General features: G+C 33.8%; 2 protein-coding genes across 3 annotated transcripts; both read right to left on the bottom strand.

The window, feature by feature from the left end:
* Window positions 1-249: 249 nt before the first annotated feature.
* On the bottom strand, window positions 250-7,817 carry LOC110452986. The gene is made up of 6 exons (XM_021501774.1): window positions 6,837-7,817; window positions 5,457-5,510; window positions 4,537-4,893; window positions 3,465-3,662; window positions 1,641-1,719; window positions 250-1,320 (listed from the first exon to the last, which is right to left on the bottom strand). Exons 1-6 carry the CDS (start codon window positions 6,901-6,903, stop codon window positions 1,158-1,160), a joined length of 918 nt encoding a protein of 305 aa, XP_021357449.1. The 5' UTR covers window positions 6,904-7,817; the 3' UTR covers window positions 250-1,157.
* Window positions 7,818-8,513: 696 nt separating this feature from the next.
* LOC110452967 lies at window positions 8,514-18,776 on the bottom strand. 2 transcript variants are annotated; one of them, XR_002463240.1, is made up of 5 exons: window positions 18,477-18,776; window positions 14,857-14,904; window positions 12,758-13,132; window positions 9,497-10,439; window positions 8,519-8,888 (listed from the first exon to the last, which is right to left on the bottom strand). XR_002463240.1 is itself a non-coding variant. In XM_021501748.1 (4 exons), the coding sequence occupies exons 1-4, from the start codon at window positions 18,592-18,594 to the stop codon at window positions 10,192-10,194; spliced, it is 789 nt and encodes a 262-aa protein (XP_021357423.1). In that variant the 5' UTR covers window positions 18,595-18,776; the 3' UTR covers window positions 8,514-10,191. The 2 variants fall into 2 exon arrangements, 1 of the variants encoding a protein (XP_021357423.1); XM_021501748.1 differs by having other exon boundaries at window positions 8,514-10,439.
* Window positions 18,777-22,997: the final 4,221 nt, after the last annotated feature.

Raw genomic sequence — 22,997 nt, forward strand, 5'->3', positions numbered from 1 at the left:
ACATAAACCGTTCCACATGCATTATGTTTGGAGCTAGCTGCGTCACAACAATAGTTCCAGAAACGTTTCAATGAGAACCATTCAAATGAACCAACAATGATTTAGGTTTCTTTTCATCAATCAATGTTTTAATGATTATCATAACAACATGAATAATGATTTTTTTTATACTAAAACCATTCAACAGATTGACGTTTACGAAAATAGTAATGACGTCACATATATGGCAAAACGGCGCGTGCACTGTCAAAGTAAAGGTCATCACAATACAGATCGAAGTCGGAACTTTTTACTAGTTTACACCGACTGTCATTTCCTATAACATGGACGCGTTTCTTCCTAGGTTTGTTGATGGATATTAACTTTGATGTTTCCGCCTGTCACTGAACCAGATAATATACTGTGGAGTCCGCCATGAAACTGGAACACTGATGACGTTGACCGGTTACACGAGGTCACAATTGATTATGTGTGTGTCGGAGAAGTTAAGGTGGAATTTGAACATGCAGTTGTTGTATGTGTTTAACTCTAACACTCGTGTTCGTTTATTAATTTTATTCTTTCACAATGCCTATGCCACAGCCATCAATCTATGTCTATTGTTTGTGTGCTATATTGTTTTTATTGAACGGCGATATTGCACGGAAATAGCCTGTGTTATATAATATGTATTATAAGAAATAGCATTTTCATGTCTCGGTTTTTTGTCAATGCTAGTTTAACTAGATCAGAGTTCAAACGCTTCTGTTGTAATGTCTGTTGAGATGTTCCGACCTGTCAGTTCCTTTGGTCCTCTTGGCACTCGAGGTAATTCACCAACACTGTACAATTGGGCGTCGTATTTTCATATTTATCGTATGTTATATTTTATTCCAGATGTATTTTGGAATACTGAGAGGGTCAACCAGCATTTTTATCAGTGGTATTTGTTTTATCATGTTTTCAAAGCAGCTTTCGCCCAAAACATTTTCAGCAATGGTTTCTTAATTGCACTGGTTGAAATATCCCCCTATGAAAAAGATGGAACTTGGACTATGTTCATTGGTAGTTTGTTTTCTTTCTATAAAATGTTTAAGGTTTAAAATGTTTATATCTCTTTTCCTATGTCTGCTGTAGCAATGGCAAGCAACTACTAACTGATCACGAAGCTATCATGTTCAAGTACTCATCGCCGTATTGACGTAGGTTTGTCGCGTGGACATTTCCTCGTACGTATTTGGGGGTTCAACACGTGACTGGTCAAGACTGTCATAGTGGACAGTGTCTTGTGAGGTCATGACATGGGATCCAGATTTCAGTTCATTCACCATCGTAAGACGCCTGCAAATATAGTTTCCGATGAAGTAGAATATCGGTGATGAAATATAACTGTCATCTTCACTGGTTTACAATATACTATCAAATTAATGTCAGACATAATGATTGTTTTCAAAAGGATTTTCTAGTTCACAAACTCTATATTGTAAAGGACAAAATATAAGCTTTGGCATTTTTGATATTTATATTACAACTACCAGAACTATGCTATTTATTATTTGACTGAATAAATATATAATCCGCCTACATGTAAACAATGTCTTTCACTAGTGATGCACTAGTCTTTGTTCACCTCTACCTACCGTTTGTTCACCTCTACCTACCGTTTGTACAGAATCACATTAGCGACCGTGGCCACCGCTACCACCAGTAAGGTCACCACTATGGGGACAACGACACCGACTGAAAGGGATAACGAAGAATTAATGAGTTACGATTTAATCATAAATATAACAGAATCGTCGATCAAGACGACCGGAGTTACATTCCCTGTTAAAGCAAGATATTATATTGAATAGTAGCTCATTTCACCTAGTTCCTTGTTCCTTCGGCCATTTATAAAGTTTTTAAAATAAATGACCTTCACCTATTTTCAAGGTCATGGGGGTCAAATATGTTAAAAACCTTTATACAACTTCTTCTTAATAACTAAGAGGCCTAGGGTTATGCTATTTGGCAACATGCTGGGATGAAGGGCTACCAAGTTTGTTAAATTTAATATGTGGTCGTTACACTTAGTTTCTTGTCTCATGTCTAAACGAGCCAAACACACATTTACTTCCTGCCATCCGATACTTTAGTTTTTCTTGTTTTGTTTGTTTGTGTTTTACATCTTATCAATATAGCTATGGCAATTTGATGACGTGCCAGGGTTTGGTGGTGGAGGAAAGCCGGAGTACCCGGAGAAAAACCAACGACATGCGGCCATTTATAAATTTGGTTTGTTATTGGTATCAATTAATCATTTAATCAAAAAGACGTCAAAGAACACTCAATTTATGCTGGGAAAATTAGTTCAAAATATAGAAACACGTGAACGATGATATAAGTTATCTTCCTATTCACAATGCAAATAATATTAACTTATTTTTTTACTGAATAATTGATGATTTCTCTGTAAATCTCAACAACAAACATCATGTTTTATTGATTAAAAAAAACTTCTCGAATTAAACTGTGTTTTAATTCTAATTTGGTTTTATAAAATATAATATAAAATATTTCATGACGTATATACTTACATAAGCGATATACTTGGTTCAAATCAGCCGTGACAGAGAAACGGGAACTGCTATTAAGACCACAAAAAGCCTTGCTTTTTAAAATATTAAAATGAAACAGAAACCCATTGGTTCCCCTTTGAATTTACAACATAATTTTTACAACGTATGTCGCATTGCATTAAATATCTGTGCTCGTCAAAATAAAGCAAAAAAACATGCCAAGTGCCAAGAAATATGTTTCATATTCAAACTTCTATTGTTTGTTAACATAGATATTTATCGTACACGGCGTTAATCACTGTTTCACCCGTTTCTATTTCTAATCATTGTCTTGAGGATAGTAAGTATGCATTTTAGAAAGGTTATAAATCTTAATCAGTTAGTGTTTGTGTGTGACGTTTCTGTGTGACCAGTGAAGACAGCAAAAGTAGTAAATATATACGAGTTGCCACTATTCACCTGGATATTAAATTTATATCTGTTCTTGGTCATGGTACAAATATAAGCATATCAAAAATCCATTACAATTGTGTCCATATGTCGCACAACATTTGTTTTCAAGCGTCATTTAACAAACAACAAACAATTATATTGGTACTGTACGTAGGGAAAACAAGAGATTTACTGTTCTTCTTTATTCGTGGAATTTAGTTTTAAGATATCTAACTTTATAAACAAGTAACACAAGACACATTCACGACAAACTAATGAAGGTTGTTTTCATCTGAATACGAATTTATGTTTTGTCATTTTGATTTTAACATTTAAACATTACTTCTAATGATATTACTGTTATTTCTGAACCGCATATTCTAAGTTATGGATTATGATATGAACATTTTTTGTATTTCTTTTTGATTTACATGGGAAATAGGCAAAAACAAAATTATATCGGGATAGCTAAATATGTTCCCATATACATACCCAACGGGATAGTAGGTTGGTCACATTTACAACATCCCGATTTGACGTCAACAGGGGTTGTTGTCATCGTTGTTGGTGGCGTCGTCATCGTTGTTGATGTCGTTGTTGTTGTTGTTGTTGTTGTTGTCATTACTGCTTCAGGAGTAGATGATGCAAGTAATGTATCTGGTGAATCACACGTAACCCTTAAGTTCACACCTGTGACAAGATACCAATCCAAATACCAAATATATTTTGTTATACATTACAACCGTTTATTTTAATGAAATTTCGTCATAATTTATGCCATTAATTTGTAGATCTGACGTTTATTGATAAATAAGCCGTGTGGAGAGGACGTCAAATTAGCTTTTAACGTTGTTACTCTTTCAATTAAGATGTGTATCAATGTACTTGCAGTTTGAATGTGCAATATATATATTAATATTTTTTTTAGGAAAAATGAACACAAATGTTATTCTGAAACATTAACATCTGGTATTATTCTGGCCTTTGTGTAATTAAGAAGGCAATGTTTGTCAGAAAATGCAACATAAAAAAAACAAAGAAATATAAATTTACAGTTATTTTAATGTGTTATTATTTATCATACCCAAAAGTCGTACAAACGTTTAAACGTTTCTAAAACATGTTTTTTAAGAACGTATATAAACGTGTATTTTAACTAATTTGATTTTTTGAAATCGTACCTACTAGTGGTTTATATGCAACGCACATTGATGATTGATTCTACATTTTGTTAAATAATATTCTAAGAGGATTGATATTATTTCTTTTGATAATGATATGTTGTAAATAGGTGCACAACTGTCGAAAAGCTAACATTATGATACATGCTACTAAGACACCTGTCAGCTTTAAATAGTTTGTTGACTGTTAGCAAGATTTTTAAATAGATATTTATTATCGTAAATTTCCTAGCGTTGATGATGCTCAGACGAATCTGAATTATTAGATAATTGAATTTATTGTTTGTTGGAGGAGTTAAACAGGCGATAAGGTGTTTGTAAAACGTATTTCATGCAAATACAGAGTGAATGTAAATCTGTTTATAAGTAAGCCGTTATGTTACCTGATTTAATGAGTATGCAGTACCCGGACTGCAACTGGGTGTTGTTATTGACTTTCGACAAAGTTATATTTAACAGTTCATTGTTGGCAAAATTGCTAATGATATCACCACTAAGCCGTGTACATTGATATTCAGTATAAGTATTAGTAGGATGTCTGTTAAATCTAAGGATGCTTCCACAATCAGACGCCGGCGCTGTTCCAGGATAAGGTCCAGTTTGTAAGTTGACAGGACCTGTATTAGTCCCACTTAGACTAACTGTACACCGACAACTGTCGTAGTCTAACACTCCTGTGTCGTTCGTATCTACCACCACACGTCCAGCTGTCAGTGATCCACTCCTACACATCGGCAACACTGTAAGATCAAATTCATTAAATCAAGTAAATGTTTAAACAGATGATGTTCGGTGAGAGCCTAAAGTATCGATATCTTTCTACCTCTACCCAAACATAAAGTCTAGAATGAGAAGTTATCATTGTCCCACTCCTACATATCGATTCATTAGTGTTGTGTTGATTTATTGTTATTTTGTAATGTCAATCTCTTGTTTTCATTTTTCTTTTCAATTGAAGCAAATTACTTCAAGATCAGAAACAATAATCTTACTATATCAACTATATACCATGTCAATGTCAATTGCCTAATACTGTTATTAACTAGAATTGTAAAGCTTTTGAAGTTGAATCTCCAATCTGTTTTAAAGATGAAAATTTCTGACAACATTTATACAATATGGGTCGAATTTTGCGCACTATGAGGAAATCAGATTTTTCCTTTTTTTTAAGATTTACTCTTTAAATACATCTAAATATTCTGATTCAATTTATAAATCTATCGTTACCTTCTTTTGCATATTTCAACAAAAATATTAATTTATTTGTACGTACATAGAATACTACAACATCCGCTATACATACCGTTAGTAAATCCATCTGAATTAGCTTTATCAGCACATATGGTAGCATCGATGCCTGCAATCAATATCTATCATTACTAACAATCACAATGTCCATTGTGTCCTGCTTTTTTCAAACAGAATAATGATTAAGAAAATAGAAAAGTGAGCATTAGATATAGTCACATCCTCGATACTTCAGAGGTTATACTCACACCAATTTTACTGTTATGCGATCGACAGAAACTTTTGATGTACATCTATAGATCAGACAAGTCTTCTTGTATAATCCACAAGGTGATGCACACTTAGCCTTCGATTTTGCTACGACATATTCTAGAAGTGTAGAGAGCGAAAGTGAGCGAAACCCCTGGACATCGAGGATATCATAGCCATTTATGCATATAGAAAGTCAAAATGCATATCAAACTGTAAGTACATCGCAAATCCTTAACACTTTTATATTTTTATCTTTTGGCACCGACACATGACTGTCCTAGGCTAAACTAAACCTTAGCGTGTGATTGATTAAAATATTTAAACGTTTTGAAAAGATTCATGTAGCACAACCAATAAGTGTTTATATGCGTCGTTTCGATGACTAGTATGGTATGTACTCTATCACCTCCATCAGACAAATGACCAGCGAAGTGTATGTACATAAAGGTGTAAGATTGTACGCGTTGTCCCCGCAAATCGATGTCGATTCTGCTACGCTGTAAGCGTATGTACAATAAGTTGTTATATATGTACCGAAATGACTCGTGTCACATAAAAACACTTATTGTCTATGCTACAATAATCTTTTTATAATCCATACTTAAACCAACTTGAAGAAAATACTTAGAAAAATGCTAAAACGTGCATCTTATCACATATTTCAAATGGATGTGATGCACAATACATGACATGGTTACACTCTGTTCTAGTACTTCTTCAACTTCTGTTTTATTCTGTTCATCTCAAACCTATCAATACATTTTGTAGTATCCCCATTACATCAGCAAATATATAATATCAAACTACACAGACTTGAAGGTGCTTATGTGCGAATGTTTCCCACTTTAAAGCGAAAAGGATGCCTACATGCATATAGTCTAAATGTTTGTACAGATTTAACCCCAAAATTATAAAGAAAAAAGCCAAACCGAGAAAAACTTACAAAGTATATATGAAACATAGCAACTTATATGACTGCTATATCGATAATCTGACAGAGACTGATACGAGTATAGCCTGCAGAATAATGATATTTAATGCCAGCTGTTGTATCCCAACACCTTTTTCGTAGACACCAGTTAAAGTTACTTTACCTATACTGCTATCAAGCTAAATAAACACAGCAAATACATTTTTACGGAGTGATCACCTTAACAAGAATTTACTTCCGCATTGGGTTTACCTGTGATGATATAGTCCACCAGTATTACAAAAGCCATATATCTCATCCGGTTGATTCTGCCCCTCATGGTCTTATGTGTTCTTCTTCCGGAGTAGACAGAACCGTAATCATGGGTCCATTCACCAAATCGACTTGATTGTCCTAATTTTATATGTTAAAGGACGAGAAGGATACTGCTATTGCTGGGTGTTACTACGTCATATATTGTAAATAAAGAACTAGTATATTCAGTAAACAAGTATACGCTTCATAAACTTTGTAGAATGTCCCCATTGCACTCAGTGTATGCGTTACGTAAACAGAAACAGGAAGAGATTTTTTCATTCAAGTCGAACTCATATGCCTTGCACTATACATCAACAGAATTATTGTAACGATAGGGTGTCGTAATGTATTTTTACGTTACTTATTAACTAATCGTCTGGTGGACATCAAATGATGTCCCATTTCAGGCATTGAAAGATTTCCAATATGTTAATACAGGAAATGTATCCCCCTGATGAGCCTCTAAAGAGGTGAAAGCGCTAGAGAGGTACTAAGAAATCGTCATTTGTTTTTAACTTTGTACAATCACAAGGACATTGGATAGTTGTTTTTTTCCGATTTACAGGAAATGTAATATATATAATGTTATAGTAATAATTCAAACAAGTAATTTCTGGCTTTATCCCATCATTTTTATAAAATATTTCGCATTTTGTGTACTATCATTTGACAAGACGAGTTGCTTGTCATTTAATGAGTAACTTAAAAGATTAACGTAACACACAGGTGATTGAACCTTTAAAATTTGGTATTAAATACAGAATTTTAATATGTCGTCGTTAGTAAATTGACTGAAAAGATAAAATCAGGAAGAAGGCATGTGTTCAGTGTTTGGAATTTTGTTAATACTAGATTTGTAGTGGGTGAAGGAGAGGAATGTGAAATTGACATCAAAGATCCAGTGATCCTGTGAGAAAAATATAAGGGAACGCGAAAACAGTTCATGTCAGATGTTTCTTTAAAAAGCGACGTTTAGACATTACAACCAATTTAAGACGTATTTCCTAAACTAAGTGTCGTGTTATAATATATTTGTTTTTAAATTTAAGTTGTTACTTAATATTCAAACTATCCATCTACAGACTGTTGTATTAACATAAACTGTTCTGTTGCTTTACCATGTTAATAGATACCAGGACTATTGCTGTCTGTACAGATCTTATTGCCCGAATGTACGAGTGAGAATTGTATTATAGTGAAAACAATTTCAACCTCACATTTTTTATAACAATAAATGCATTGAGTTAACTGTGGTCCTTCCCCTCCTCATTACACCTAGGACCAAGCTTAGTAGTTTGTGCCTCATTATGAATAAAATCGTAATATACACAATGTATGGTGATGTGGTCACTTTGTATTACCGAATTGGAGTATATCTGTCAAGTAGACGTAACGTTATACAGATAGTACCCGTATGTGAAGCTGTAACCAAAAAGGGTGTGCTGGCCTGAAAATGTGACTCTGAGTAAGACGTCAGCAAAGATCTTTATGTTCGGAATGGTGGAAATGTAATCATTATTCATGATTATATAAATATATTTGACTAGTGGATATGCCAACATTCTAAAATATCAATGACTTTGATGTTGAAACTGATACAAATGACGTCAGAATGGTTCCATAATGATGTTTTGCAATCATTATCTTGTTTTTTACATCATGAACAAATACAAGTTTGCATCAAGTATTTTTCGGTTTCGAACTTGTTGTATAGTAAGACCTGGATATAAATGGTTCATGTCCTGGTTTATCAGCCGATTCACCGAATCGTTAAAAGCGTAAACACATCTCTAGTTTACAGTACTACGTACCTTCGGGTTCACGTAGGATACACTGTCGTAGGGGAGAGAGATGTATGTCAATTTGGAGATACTTGTTGTTATCTAAGTCCATAAGTAGCTGCTACCTCTGACGTCATAATGGCACTGGAAGATGTTGTTGATGACGTGACGGTGATGACAGTCAGAATATTGTAGAAGTTTGCATTTCCTGGTCAGGTATATTATCCTGAGCATTAAAATACCGAGAGTGACACACAAATTAATGATAATAACCACGACTATGCATAGAATTTTGCAATCTCATTGATGTATGTACAAAGAAATATCGTATCCTGTTAGCAATGATGGCAGCGAAAAAATGCATACGCACGTAAACCTATGATGAGACGATATTTGTTCAATACTCATTTGTTGAGTTTGTATAAATGTATAGCATAGTATATGTAATGTATACATTGTAGAATAAACGCTAACAATGATATAAACAACATATATAACCAATAATTGTTTAAGGAAACCCATGGCGCGGTAAATTTGCTGAAAAATGTTTAACTGACTATTGTTCACACTAAACATAACTTATAATAAACATAAGTAGTATCGCATCATTTGTTGCTTTGCCTTCAGGTTTGAAAACGAATAAAATTTAAGTGCAAAGACTGTTTTAAAGTGCCATGAAAATAAAATAAATCAAGTTTATAGAAGGTTGATAAATTACGACATCATGTACTAAAGAAACAAATGAATTTACAGAGAAAATGCTGGGTAAATTGATTACCGGTAAATAGCTCTTAAGTCAGTCGTAAATATCCAGTATTTTAGGGTTCATGTTACCTCAGATTGATCTTCTCATCATGACGTCATCAACACGGTGTTGTCTTCAATCATCAAGTAGTGTTTTTTGGGTGGGTTTATCGCGGAAACGGATAAATAAAATGCCAAGCATACATACTTCTTTCATACATCCAATCGTCTTACTCAATTAGACATACGTCACGTGACAATACAGTCATGAACAATTTTACTTTAAAACATGGACATACGGACGGAAATAGACGATCATGGACAAACAAAACGTTGATAGACAAAGACAGAATTGACAAAATAAACGTGGACAGATATAGACAGACAAAAAACATAATATCAAGTACATAATTTAAAAATATCCTATAATGAAGCAAAATAATCATGGTATTTAATCATTTAACCTGTCCTTTTAAACTTTAACAAAACTGTTGTCCATTTTTGCAAAGCTATATCTGTAAACAAATGAAATACATTTAAACATTATCAGATTGTTATCGTACCCTGCAATTGAATGAAATTGCATGACGAGTTCAATTTTTTTCTCTGAAACAAATTACAATGACAAAAATGTTTCTCATTACATCTACTTGCATAAACTTATCATTATCAAGCACACATGGCATTTGTTCCTGAAAAAATAAAACAAATGTGCAGTATTTAGAAAAATAAAAAGTAACGCATGTAGAAAAAACATGTCAGCTAAAATGGATGTAAACTTTAATTTATAGATGAGTTCGAAAATAAATTAATCTGCTTGCAATCATACAAGCGGTTAGACTTATCATATTAAATATTTTACCATTGAAATACGATGCCAGGGACGAAGTGGAAGGGCTGGTCACAGAGATGGGAGAAGGTTTTTGATCTGACGTTAGCATCACTGTAGCAGGGGATGTCGGTGGTGGTGTGGTGTTCTCTTCACTTTTATCATTCACTTCGAAGCATTTCACAGACAAGTATGCCCCCGTACCTAAACAATGGGTATTAAAGCCATGTGAAAGACATGAATTTAGTTCATACAAAGATTATACATTCATAACTATAGTTTACTTGTACTTGAATGTACTTGTTTACCCGTCATATCTGTTATCACAATGTATACATAGAGGAGTAAGTATGGTTTGTATAAAGTATAAAGCTTGAGTATCACATCCTATATCACAATATATAAATAGATCAGTAAGGATAGTTTGTATACCGTATAAAGGTTAAGTATCACATCCTATATCAGAATGTATAAATAGATTGGTAGGTATAGCTTGTATAAAGTATAAAGGTTGAGTATCACATCATATATCACAATGTATGAATAGATTAGTAAGTATAGTGTGTATACAGTATAAAGGTTAAGTATCACATCCTATATCACAATGTATAAATAGATTGGTAGGTATAGCTTGTATAAAGTATAAAGGTTGAGTATCACATCATATATCACAATGTATAAATAGATTAGTAAGCATAGTGTGTATACAGTATAAAGATTAAGTATCACATCCTATATCACCATCAAAATTGCAAGTCTCCCCTAAATGTTCCTTATGGTAGCAGAGTTACAGTAGAAATGGTTTGATCCTTAAAATAAAGAACATGTCTCAGATCAACATGCATAGCGGATTCATCCTGCACAACACACCTACATATATATATATATTTATTAACTACATTTTTAATACAGTTTTTTTAGAAGAGTGATTTCCCTAGATTTGGGACTTGTGAAAACAATGGTTACCACATCAAAAAACGCCAAAAATGGGGAAAAACATGATTTTTAGCCCAAAATTTGACCCACGCAAGTAGTATTTTTTTTACTTAAAACCTGTCTTAAATTAAATATCGCCTTCTAGGTAACAGAAATACTCACGTTTAAGCATAGGTCATATCGGTGGATTTTTCACAATATTTACACATGTGTTGAGTACAAAAATTGACTACATGAAAAGCTAGCTTTTGCTGTATAAACACAGATTTGTAAATGACCAAAAAAGGAGTCTCAAACCAAATTCGATTTTTTTTATTTAAATGTGAAGCCCACATAGTCCACTTCATCATGTATATGCCAATTTTAGTGCTGTTTTATTTATTAATTTTGATACATGTAATATTACAGGGGTTATCCATTGTACAAAATTATCACCCATGGCCACCGTGCGCTACTGTACACTGCTGCCTATGTGCTTTTTAGGTTACACGTCACATCCGGTATCACATGTTATACCAAGAAGTATTTTCTGCATACGGTATAGAGGTTTAAGGTCATATCCATGCTAATTGTAATGAAAATGGCAATTATCCTATATACATGTACAAATACAAAGACCAAGTGAATTTGTGAAATGCATTTCCCTCGCGTGCGTGTCATGTTTTAGATGTAGTATATGGTCACCTCATTAATTGTGCTTAAATATTCACGGAATAAACTCAGCCTGAGATATGTCAATTTGAATGAGTGTAACGGATTTCGTTAAAATCGACCCATTGGTGGACCCATTGCATTGTAAAATAATTGCCTATCACAAATAATCCTCATTAAGAATGCATAACTATTCACAGATTTCACTAAAGTACGGACTTTGGCTGTAACATGTTTAGCATGTATGTGCTCAACGAATGTTGTTAAAATCGTCAACTTTAAGGCAGTTATTGCATGGAAACAACCTTAGATATATTATCACCTGCTTTGCTAATTGTTTGTTTCAACACACATGTACTATTATTTTTGACTCTTCCAAAATGCGTGCGTGCCGCATAAGGAGGAAATAATGAGATATACAGATTTCAGGCTGTTTGTATTACGAAAAAATGTTTCTGCTTTTCAATTCAGTAACTAAGTTAATCTTTGACTTTGAACACATCTTACCTGTACTAAGCTAAAGACAATACCATGAAGAAATTCCACTGAATAATATAACATGAAGTAATAGCCCTAAATTCGTGATGGTTGATTATCATGTTAACCTTACCTTACTTACGTTAATGAATTTTTAAATCGCAAAAGGGACCCGGTAAACTTAACAAAAAAAACCCGAGTCAATTAAACATGACGACCAATCAGTACCCGTTGGGGAACCTCTATAAAATGTAAACACAAACAGGGAACCGATCCAGCTGTTGTTTCTGATAATGTCAATGTACTAATGCCATTATTTTGTATGATACATACTACAGGAAGTACCAATGAAGAATTGGATATAACTTTTATCCTGTTAGTTTTACAAGAACACAATAATATGCATATTACTAAAAATTACTAAACTTCGTAAGTTATTAACATAAAACACGACTTACTTGCCGTAGATGAAAGACAGTATTCTGACGTACTTCCACTGGGTCCAGACTGCCACACAACAATGAATGTATCATTTGTCTGGCCAAGGTAAAATTTAGTAAATCCAACAGTACAAACGAAAGTTGTTGATTGAACAGACGAGACAGCTGCTACGTGCGCTGATAAAATAACGCTGCTTCCACATCCAGACGGAGGATATAACGACTGGACATCGTCAAATAGAACATTTGAACTGATTCCGTCGGAGCGTCCCGTCATTGTCGCCGTACAGGAACAGTTGATACTACCGCCATCTGTTCTGTACGCAGACGATCCGTACGTGTCTATAACCACGCGTTTACCGACGGCATTACCATCTTCACACATGTTCAGTACTGAAACAATACAACATTTAAAGAAAGTGTTCTCTATACTACGAAACTATACAGTTGCTTATGGAAGAATTATATAATAATACATATAACATATGCATATACTTTCAGTGAAAAAAATGTGTCTATCCGGTTATCGTTATACTTTTTTTATAATTCATAAACGTATCAATACAATCATTTGAGGCACATTTTTTAGTAAGTTATAACGGGACGAATATATATCAAGTAAGTTTCGACACAAGACCTAAGCTTCATGCACATGCCTAACGTTAGAGAGAAAAAGACAAACCCGATAGACGTAATGCGATTTTACATGATCTACTTTCAGTCAGGTGTCAGTAAAGTCCTTGGCGATAAACCTTGTGTTGGTAAAACTATGCATATATATCGTGGTCATGTGGCGCAGTGGATAGCGCACCTGCCTTTCATCAAGAAGGCCGGGGTGGAATAAAAAATCGATTGTATGCAACGATAAACTACGAAACTTAACAGTTTTTAAGATCCCCGTACACTGTCAAAGACTGTAACAATGTACCGGAAATCGATGTTGTCGGCATGACTAGAGCTTAAATGGGTTTTGAAAAAAAAAACCATCTTGTGAGAATCTTATATAAAAACAGCAGAGAGGAAAACAGCGTTATGATTTGTTTTAAAAAAAAACGTGTTATAACGGGATTTGAACCCTGGAGTTCAGTTTGGAATACTATCGCTCTAACCGACTGAGGTACCCTAATCTTAGAGGTATCTCTAAAAAACGAAACCAAGGGACAGGAACACGGATCCTTAATAGGGCCATCCACAATTCTAAGTACAAGAAAGTTTTGCATATTAGTACATCTACAAGACACATAGATAGTGGAAAATTCTAGAAAAAATACCTGTCCAGTGCTCTTTTATTTTTCCTATTTTATAAACATAAACTATCGAATCAAAATTATTGTAAGACACTTTTAAGAGATGCGACACAAGTTTCTTTTGACGAGGAAACTACAAGCACACCGGAGTTATAACGCTGAAGACAAGCAGATAGACCTGAGGGCCAAAACTTTATGTCTGATATACACGATGGCCTAACATCGTAAATAATCTATTTGTTATTATTTTATTGAAATTATTGGTAAAATCAGGTGTTGGTTGATATACTTTTTCTCAGTAGGTTTCTTATAAAGTCAGCTGTTTTGTGTCGGTAAAATGAGGTTTCACTGAAAAAAGGCTAAAAGAAAAAAAAAATGTTTTAAATTCCTCTTTGAATAAAAATCCATATTCAATAATATTACATTATAACAACATCCTTATAAACTAACTTGTATGCTAATGTACAATGTAGAAACACACATTTACAAAATGTATTGATCTAACGGAAATATTTTATACTGTGAACGACATTTTTTGGAATGCCATTCATCCCGATTTTTTTTATATTCACAAAGACCAGAGTTCTGCCAATTTGATTTTGTTTGCTAAAACGATGAGAGGGTTTATTTTCAAAACTCCCCCCTTTGGGAAATTAAGGTCAAAAGAACGATTTGTGTTATTAATAAGCGTATAAATAAAACTTGTATATGTAAAGTAATCCATTATGTAAATAAATTTGATCACAAGAGTTGGACATGCCGCAAATGATTTATTCTTCAAGTGGTCTGAGCCTTTAAAATATGGTCTTTAACATAATTACCCACCCCTATCTCTCGAAAGGTAAGATGGGGTGGGGCGTTAGTTATTACCCATAGTTCCATCTGTAACGGCGTCAGAACATACCGTCCCAGCTGCATCTGTTGGGAAGAAACATTATAGACCGATTATATACATTAAATATACAGATTTTCATCAACCAAAACAAGAAGTTAACATATTGGAGAAGAATTATCTCTTTTTTTCATAAACTCTAATTTTACTCTAATTATATTAAAATGGCTTGCAAAAAAATTTAAAACCTTATAAAGCCCTTGATTAGGAAATAACATAATGGAAGTAAAAGGAAGGGAGGGAAGGAAGGAAGAAGGGAAGAAAGTATGAAAGGGGAAAAGGGAGGACAGTTAGATTTTCTATTCGGAATCGTTTCTACAAATGTGTGTATATAAGGGAAGAAATTATGTTTGATTTCAGGATACACTTTATAATATTTCGCAAATAATCGACCTTTTGAAAACATACAAAAACAAAACAAAATCAGATTTATTTTGACTGAAACATCTAGAAAACTGTTAAAACTCTGTCATTAAGACTGTGTTTTCTCTACTTCTCCAGTTATTGACCTATGTGCTAAAGACAAATCCTCTTTAGATACAAATGCCACAAAACTCATGTTTCAGGTAACGTATGACTGATTTTAATTCTTTTTCTTTCAATACACTTGACCTTACGAATTCAAGATGAAGTTTGCACAATAATTAGCCTTCAGTTACAAGCAAGCCATATATATGTATAACATCACCAGGCCACTTGATTCTTTCAACGTTTATAACTAGACCAGATCCAGTTATGATTCATTATGATATTCCTCGGTACAAGATTCTCTGTAATGGAATACACTCACCATTATACAAATTCACCAATATAGACACAAATACCACAACGTCATGTCGTCCCCTATTGTCAAACTGTGTAAATTAACCAGGACCAAGTGTCAACGTTCCTTATTTCGTTATTAATATAGGATTAGACTAAGACGAACTCCTTTGATAATTATCCAAGAAAATCATTGCTTTGCCTATTCGATCTAGACTCTTGCCGGTTTATTTTTGTCAACACTTCAACATGGTGACGCATCGACGAGCAGCATTATTGTAATGTTAATGGATCAAGGTCGGTATTTCTCTTTAACGTGTACTTCCTGGTACAAATCTACGTATCAAGTTACATATGTTTGGTTTAAACATAGCTATATTTGTATTTAATTTATATACTGTGTACATTTCTGCAACTTAACCTTAAGAAATCCAGTCACTTATCATCGTGTGACTTACTATTTTTATTTAAATTATAGTAAATGCTCAATATAATTAGCAACGGCGAGGTCTTTTGCAATTTCCTGTAAATAATTGGTTAGTTATTCGAGACTTACCATTTATAAAGATATGTAAATATAACGAAGTTACAGTTATGATCGCCTTACATTCTACACTCAGGAATAAATATACAAAATATTAAACAAAATCAGTGTCACCGTAATATTACAAATTTATTAAAACCATGATATTTTTTATTCATCCGAGAAGAATGGGTTTGTGTTGCCAACCTCTCAAATCTCTGTATAATTTTGTTAGGACGATGCTATTTTAATTCCGGGTAATTATTGTACACCGTCATATAATTTAAATATAGCCCCACCGATTAGAATTAAAACCGGTTTGTCGTCCTGTCAACTGTCATTTGGTTTTATGTCAGCACAAATATATAAAGTAATTCACTGTAAATACAGTGCCGTACCTAACTGCTTTCAGAGCGTACCACAGAGTGATATGTGAATCAGTATGTTTACATTCAACATAAAATTGTAAAGGTGTTCGTAATTGTCAAGGTATAGAAGTTATATTGAACATGTGCCAGCACATGTATAAACAACAATATTGTGGTATTTCCTCAGTAGTAGCACATAAAACAATAATGAATAATTTAAATAACTTTTGTAAATACGTTTCTAAACGAAACTTACACAGGCCCATAACATGTATTCGTCTATTTCACAAACATTTGCGAATGAAACGTACATGGGCTAATAAAAAGCATTTGTCTATCGTATCAAATTATAAGTCATACGGCCATGAAATGAATATCGTATTACACATGTGTAATAAAACCTAAATGTGTTCTGACTTGTCCAAACCTTGGAGACACTTATCTGTAATATATGTATTAAATAATGAAATATTAATTCTTGTCTGGGATAGCATAAGTAAATACAAGTTTATAACCTGTTTGAAACAATGCATTAATGTTCTACTTTATAATGCTTAACCTTTTAAAATAATGTTAATACCGCTATAACCAGACGTATATTTGGTGGCATTAAACTCCTACTTTTACTTTCACATACTTCATTTCTGGTTAAAAAATACGAAACTGAGGCTTCCGATTAGGTGCTTTACCGTGCAGAGCTCCCGTTTATAACATTCCACCAAAAACCTCCTTGACAGATGGAACAACAACATCACAGAGCTGGACGAAAGACAAGGGGAGAACCAGCATATAAAAGACGCATTCAACCGTTGTGGATACCCCGACTGGTCAATTAATTACGTGAAAATAGCTGAATAGAAAAACTCAAACAACAAAAATTAAAAAAGGAGACAGAAGGTAGTAAATGAGAACCAAACCAAATGCAAAACTGGGTCACAATAGTTACGCGAAAATGACATCTGAGGCGTTTGCCCGGATGATGAGGTAACACCATTTCAGCACCCATTGCGACCATTGACAACAGTCAGACAGTTACTCATGAACCTGAAAGACAAGACTGACATTCTAGACAAAACAGGGGTTGTTTACCAAATTCCGTGCAAATATTGTCAGCAGTCAAATATATGAAAACCGGGAGGAACATCGGAACACGGCTCGAAGAACCTCAAAAGAACGCAGAAAAAATTAGCAACGCCAATTCTACCAACATTGCATGCAAAACATCAGCCTCACAGTACAATAAATCAGCATTAACGGATCATGCTTACACCCAAAATCACATAGTCGATTGAGACAATGTCAAATGAAAACGAGACAAAACAAAGAAGCAATCGAAATCAGGAAAATGCAAAACATGAACAGGGACGAGGGGGTGCCAGCTGAGTCATCTGTATGACTCAATACTGACATATTAGGAGAAGGGGCTAAATTTACACATTACTAGTAACCTATTCGACACAGTGTGTATAACTCTCTATCGATAGGCGAAAATTCCCGAGTCGAGTGTCAAATAACATATACAATTTCATCAAATCGTTGTACAGGTAAACAATACAAATCGTTTACGAAGTCATAGATTGACAAAGGGACAAGTCGGTCTTGAAACGTTGCGACACGTTGTTTGATACGTACATGGTTTGTGTATACAGTAACATTTTGATATAACATCTACGTACGTATCTCAGGAATACGCCCAAACTGTTAACACCATAACACAGTTGTTCTCCTTCTACAGTTACTAAACAAATGATCAGTCAATAAGCAATCTTCACAAAATTAGTGCTATAATAATATGAATCATTTTGAAGTCAGATATTTAACATCCCTCTCAATACTGTCCATATTATATAGTATACCTACTTAATAAAGGAAGGTTTACTCTTAATAAACTAATATTTATAAAACAAAATAGTCCCTGGTATTTATACTTCTTCGTTCGTATTACCTGTGATATAGGCGAACATAAGCACCGCCATGTACGTATATCCCAGTACATTGAGTCCATCTCGTCTACTGTCCATGGCTTCCCTCGCTGTTTGAAAAAGGGCAGGGAATTGTGACATGTCGTTCGGTCAAAGCTTCAACTTCTGTGTTCAAAAGTCCAGCTGGTACATTGTATACATCAAGACCGACAAGAAGGAAGTTACCGTAGAACATTCCTATTGAATGTTATTGTAGACTTAATATAGCACCATTGTATTCATCAAAACATGTTAAAGCTTTCTGAACGCAGCGGTGCATTGCCTTGTACTCAGTTAGTGTATAACGGAACAGAAATACAAATATGGCTGTTTCGATCAAGTGTTCAAACCCTTATTTCAAATGAACCTATCTTACATGTTTTCTCAGCGAAGAAGTGAATATTAAGGTGTTATGTCTCAGTGAGATGCTTAAGAGTTCCGTGAAGCTTTGAGGAATCATTGCTGAAGATTATGACAACAACTTATTACATATACCAATAAATGCATCTAGCAATGTAAATGTTTTGAAATTAAAAAACGTGGCACATTGCATGAATTGAAACTAAACGGTTATTGGTCTAAAAAAGGTTTCTATAAAGTCGTTTTAATAACAGAAGTTGATGAATTTTCATTTTGTAAGCATTTTTAGTGATGTCCATGTTAATTATCCATTTAAATCAAAAGCTATTCTAAATTGAGCAAAACGTTATCAATGGATAATTCAATTTTACTAAAAGTGGATAGCATTTTTTGTTCTTTCTTGTTATTTTGACTGAATGCTACAATAACATGACAGGCATGGGATGTTTTGAATTGGCATACGTCTTAGTAAAGATGACCTGAAGCTGCACCTGTGGACAAAGACTGTAACAATGCACTGAAAATCGATGAAAAAAAACATTTTACGACATTCTTGTATAAAAAAAAAAACAAAGAGGAAAGAAGCGTTATGATTTGATAAATAAGCGTTTTATAACGGGATTCTAACCCTGGGTAGCAGTCTACTCACTTCTCAGTACTTTATATGTATTGTAAATGTAATGCAGTTTACAAATATATATACATGTATACAAGTCATGTGCTGTGTAGGGTAAATCCGCTGTGTTTACATTTCCTCGACATGTGCCTTGTTTATCAGAGTCGGGCCATTTCTACTGTACCCTGGACTTCAGATTGGTAAACTATCGGTCTAACCGACTGAGGTATCCAAGTCTTAGAGGTATCTCGAAAACGAAATTAAGGGAGAAGTAATTGTATATACGAAAAAGCAACATAGCAGTGGAACAGATCTCCTTAATAAGGCCATATAAGATAAATAAACAGTGACAAATTCTAGAAAAAAAACCTGTCAAGTGCTCTTTAAATTTTTCTATTTTATAAACATAAACTATCAATATAATTATTGTAAGACGCTTTTAAGAGATGCGACGCAAGATCATTCGACGAGGAACCTTAGCTACGAGTACGTCGGAGTCTAAAATCATATATCTGGTAAGTCAGTTTTCATGAAGTTAATTTTAAATTATTAGTAAAAGCAGGTGTTGGTTAACGTATGTGTGAGTAGAGTTAGATATGAGGATTATATAAAGTCGGGGCCATTATTCATGAAACCATTCTAAATACTCAAGCATAGATTTGTAGTTTGCTTATATCATGTGACACGGTGAGATAGTCAAGTGTTAATGTTTGAAATAGAAAAAAACTTGAAGACTCTCAATAATTCTTCCAAAAATGCTGAAAAATGTGATTTTTTTATTAGTTAACCAACCGAACAAAAAATTGAGTTTGAGCATGATAACGGTTTCATGAATACGGGCCCAGGTGGTAGCACACTGTCAATCTTCATTGTATTTTGTATTTTTTTATAATATTTTTTTTTAAGGGTTGGGGAACCCTGAAGTCAGTCCCCGAAACAAATATGGTGTCCTCATTGTAATAGGCTGATAAAAGAATAGTATTTTAAAATCCTCTTTAAAATAAAGATCAATATAAGAACATATTACCTCATAATGACGTCATTATAAACTAAATTTTATATTAATATAGCAACACGCATACATGTATACAAAATGTATTAATCTAACGGAAATGTTACACACTTTGTTACACGATATATTTTGGAATGCCATACATCCTGATTTTTTTATATATATTCACAAAGGCATGGGTTTCCCCATGCGAAAGTATATTCTCGAAACTTTCCTTTGGTGTATTTAGGTACAAAAACTATTTTTTATTTTTTATATGCGTATATATATAACTTGTATATGTACAGTAAGTGTATCCCTATCTATTATATAAATATTTTTTATCACAAGAGTTATAACAAACGACTTATTCTTCAAGTTGTCTGAGCCTTTAAATATGTGGTCTTTAACATAAACACCCATCCCTATCTCTCGAAAGGTAAGATGGGGTGGGGGTGTTAGTTATTACCTGTTGTTCCATTTGTAACGGCTTCAGAACATACTGTCCCAGCTACATCTATTGTAAATACAAATTTTCATTAACAAAAACAAGAAGTTAACATTTTGGAGAAGAGTTATCCCTCTTTCCATAAACTTCTTAAGCTATATACCTCACCGAGTAAACATTATAATAATAGCATTAATGTTATTTTTGTACTAAAAATACTTATACAAAAAATGGCTTGCACAAAGTTTTTAAACCTTATCAAGTCCTTGATTAAGAAGTAACATAATGGGTGTAATAGGGAGGAAAGGAGGAAGGAAAGGAAAGAAGGAAAGGAAAAAAGGAGGAGAGACAGAATAATTTTTATTAGGAATCGTTCCTACAAAATACGTGATTCGAAGGGAAGAAATTGTAGTTGATTACAGGATATATTTTATGATATTTCGCAAATAAATGACAAACATCTTTTGAAAACATACCAAAAATATTATATTTTGACTGAAACAGCTAGAAAACATCTTCAATTAAAATTCTGCCATTACCACTGTGTTTCGTCGACTTCTGAAGTTATTGACCTATGTGAACAGTTAATTCCTTTTAAGTTACAATTGCCACAAAACGCATGCTCCAGATAACGTATGAGAGATTTATATACACGATTTCTATCAACACACTTGACCTTACAATTTCAAGATGAAGTTTGCACAATAGTTAGCCTCCAGTTACAAGCAAACCGAGGGGATATACGATCAAAACATCATATTGTAAACAAGTGATTAATGTTGTAAAACTGTTTCATGTTGACTGTTGATCTCATGTTTCTGTCTTGCAGAAAGGACGGACTGCCCTAGAAATTTGACAACTGTCGCTATCATTTCTTGCCAACATTCACACCCATATAAATGAATAACACCACCAGACCATTTGATTCTTACAACGTTTATAAATAGGCCAATTCCAGTTACGATTATTTAGAGATTCCTAGAATGGGAAGTCCTAGATATTCCTCGGTACAAGATTCTCTGTAATGGAATACACTTACCTTTGTGCATATTCACCAATGTAGATATACATAACAAATACCACAACGTCATTGCGTCCTCTGTTGTCAAACTGTGTAAATGAATCAGCATCAGTGTCAAAATCCCTTATTTTGTCATCAATATAAGATTAGATTAAGACGATCTATTTTGATTACTAATATATCCGGAAAAAACAGACTAATTATCACTTTGCATTTTCGACACAGAATCTTGCGAGTTGAAATTTTGTAAACACTTCCACATCGTAGAGGCAACGACGAGAATCATTGTTATGCTAATTGGCCCCTGTCGGTTGTTCTCATTTACGTGTACTTCCTGGTACAAATTTTCTTATCGTTTTATGGTTGAAACGTGGTTATTTTCGATTTAATTGTAAACTGTAACCATTTCTGCGACTTAAGTTTAAGACGACAGTTAGTTGACTTACCTTTTAAAAGAAAATGACAATTACATTATAGGATCAATACAATAAGCAACGGCGAGGTCTTCGATATTAAAACAAATTCATCTTATGAATCTGTTTTTTTGTGTTCGCACCACCTAATCTGCGTCTGAATTACGGTATGGACGAACAGTCGCCATATAGTGAATCTTCCGCTGCACGCAACATAGGTCTGTGTCAGAATGTAAAAGTCTAGTAAAAGTTATAAAGGACTCACACAACTAAATCATTTACTATATGCTATTACCAAACATTTTAGCTCATAACTTTAATATTTGAAGTTCAAAACTAGTGACAACTGTCTAGATTCATGAATACATGCAAAGGCTACAAAATGACTTTTTTTGGTAGGTTTAGTGGCATATTGGAGTGTCACAGCGCCAAGAAGTTGACAACCGGAAGTTTACAAGCAAAACCGGTGACCCAAAACAGAAACGCCCCCAGACATTTTGCCCCTGTGCAAATCCGCACACAGACATGGAAATATATCAAACGTATATATTTTTCAAAAGTTAAATACCTGAACATTTCATTTATCTAAAAATCTGTCATCAGTTCCTTATTAAACTCCTTCAGTGGCCCAGTAATTAGCCGGAACTTATTTCAAA

The sequence above is a fragment of the Mizuhopecten yessoensis genome, unplaced genomic scaffold, assembly GCF_002113885.1.
Source record: "Mizuhopecten yessoensis strain PY_sf001 unplaced genomic scaffold, ASM211388v2 scaffold7021, whole genome shotgun sequence".
In the NCBI taxonomy this organism is placed as follows: Eukaryota; Metazoa; Mollusca; class Bivalvia; order Pectinida; family Pectinidae; genus Mizuhopecten; species Mizuhopecten yessoensis.

Bases quoted from the DNA above. Each gene is read 5' to 3' on its own strand.
- LOC110452986 (XM_021501774.1), bottom strand. From the start codon at position 6,903: ATGAGGGGCAGAATCAACCGGATGAGATATATGGCTTTTGTAATACTG. The intron at 5,511-6,836 runs GTAAACCCAATG...TATTGATTGCAG, and splicing joins GGTGGACTATATCATCACAG to GCATCGATGCTACCATATGT. The intron at 3,663-4,536 runs GTAACATAACGG...ATCTTGTCACAG, and splicing joins CTGCATACTCATTAAATCAG to GTGTGAACTTAAGGGTTACG.
- LOC110452967 (XM_021501748.1), bottom strand. From the start codon at position 18,594: ATGTCACAATTCCCTGCCCTTTTTCAAACAGCGAGGGAAGCCATGGAC. The intron at 14,905-18,476 runs GTAATACGAACG...TCTTCCCAACAG, and splicing joins TATGTTCGCCTATATCACAG to ATGCAGCTGGGACGGTATGT. The intron at 13,133-14,856 runs GTAATAACTAAC...GTATTGTTTCAG, and splicing joins CGTTACAGATGGAACTATGG to TACTGAACATGTGTGAAGAT.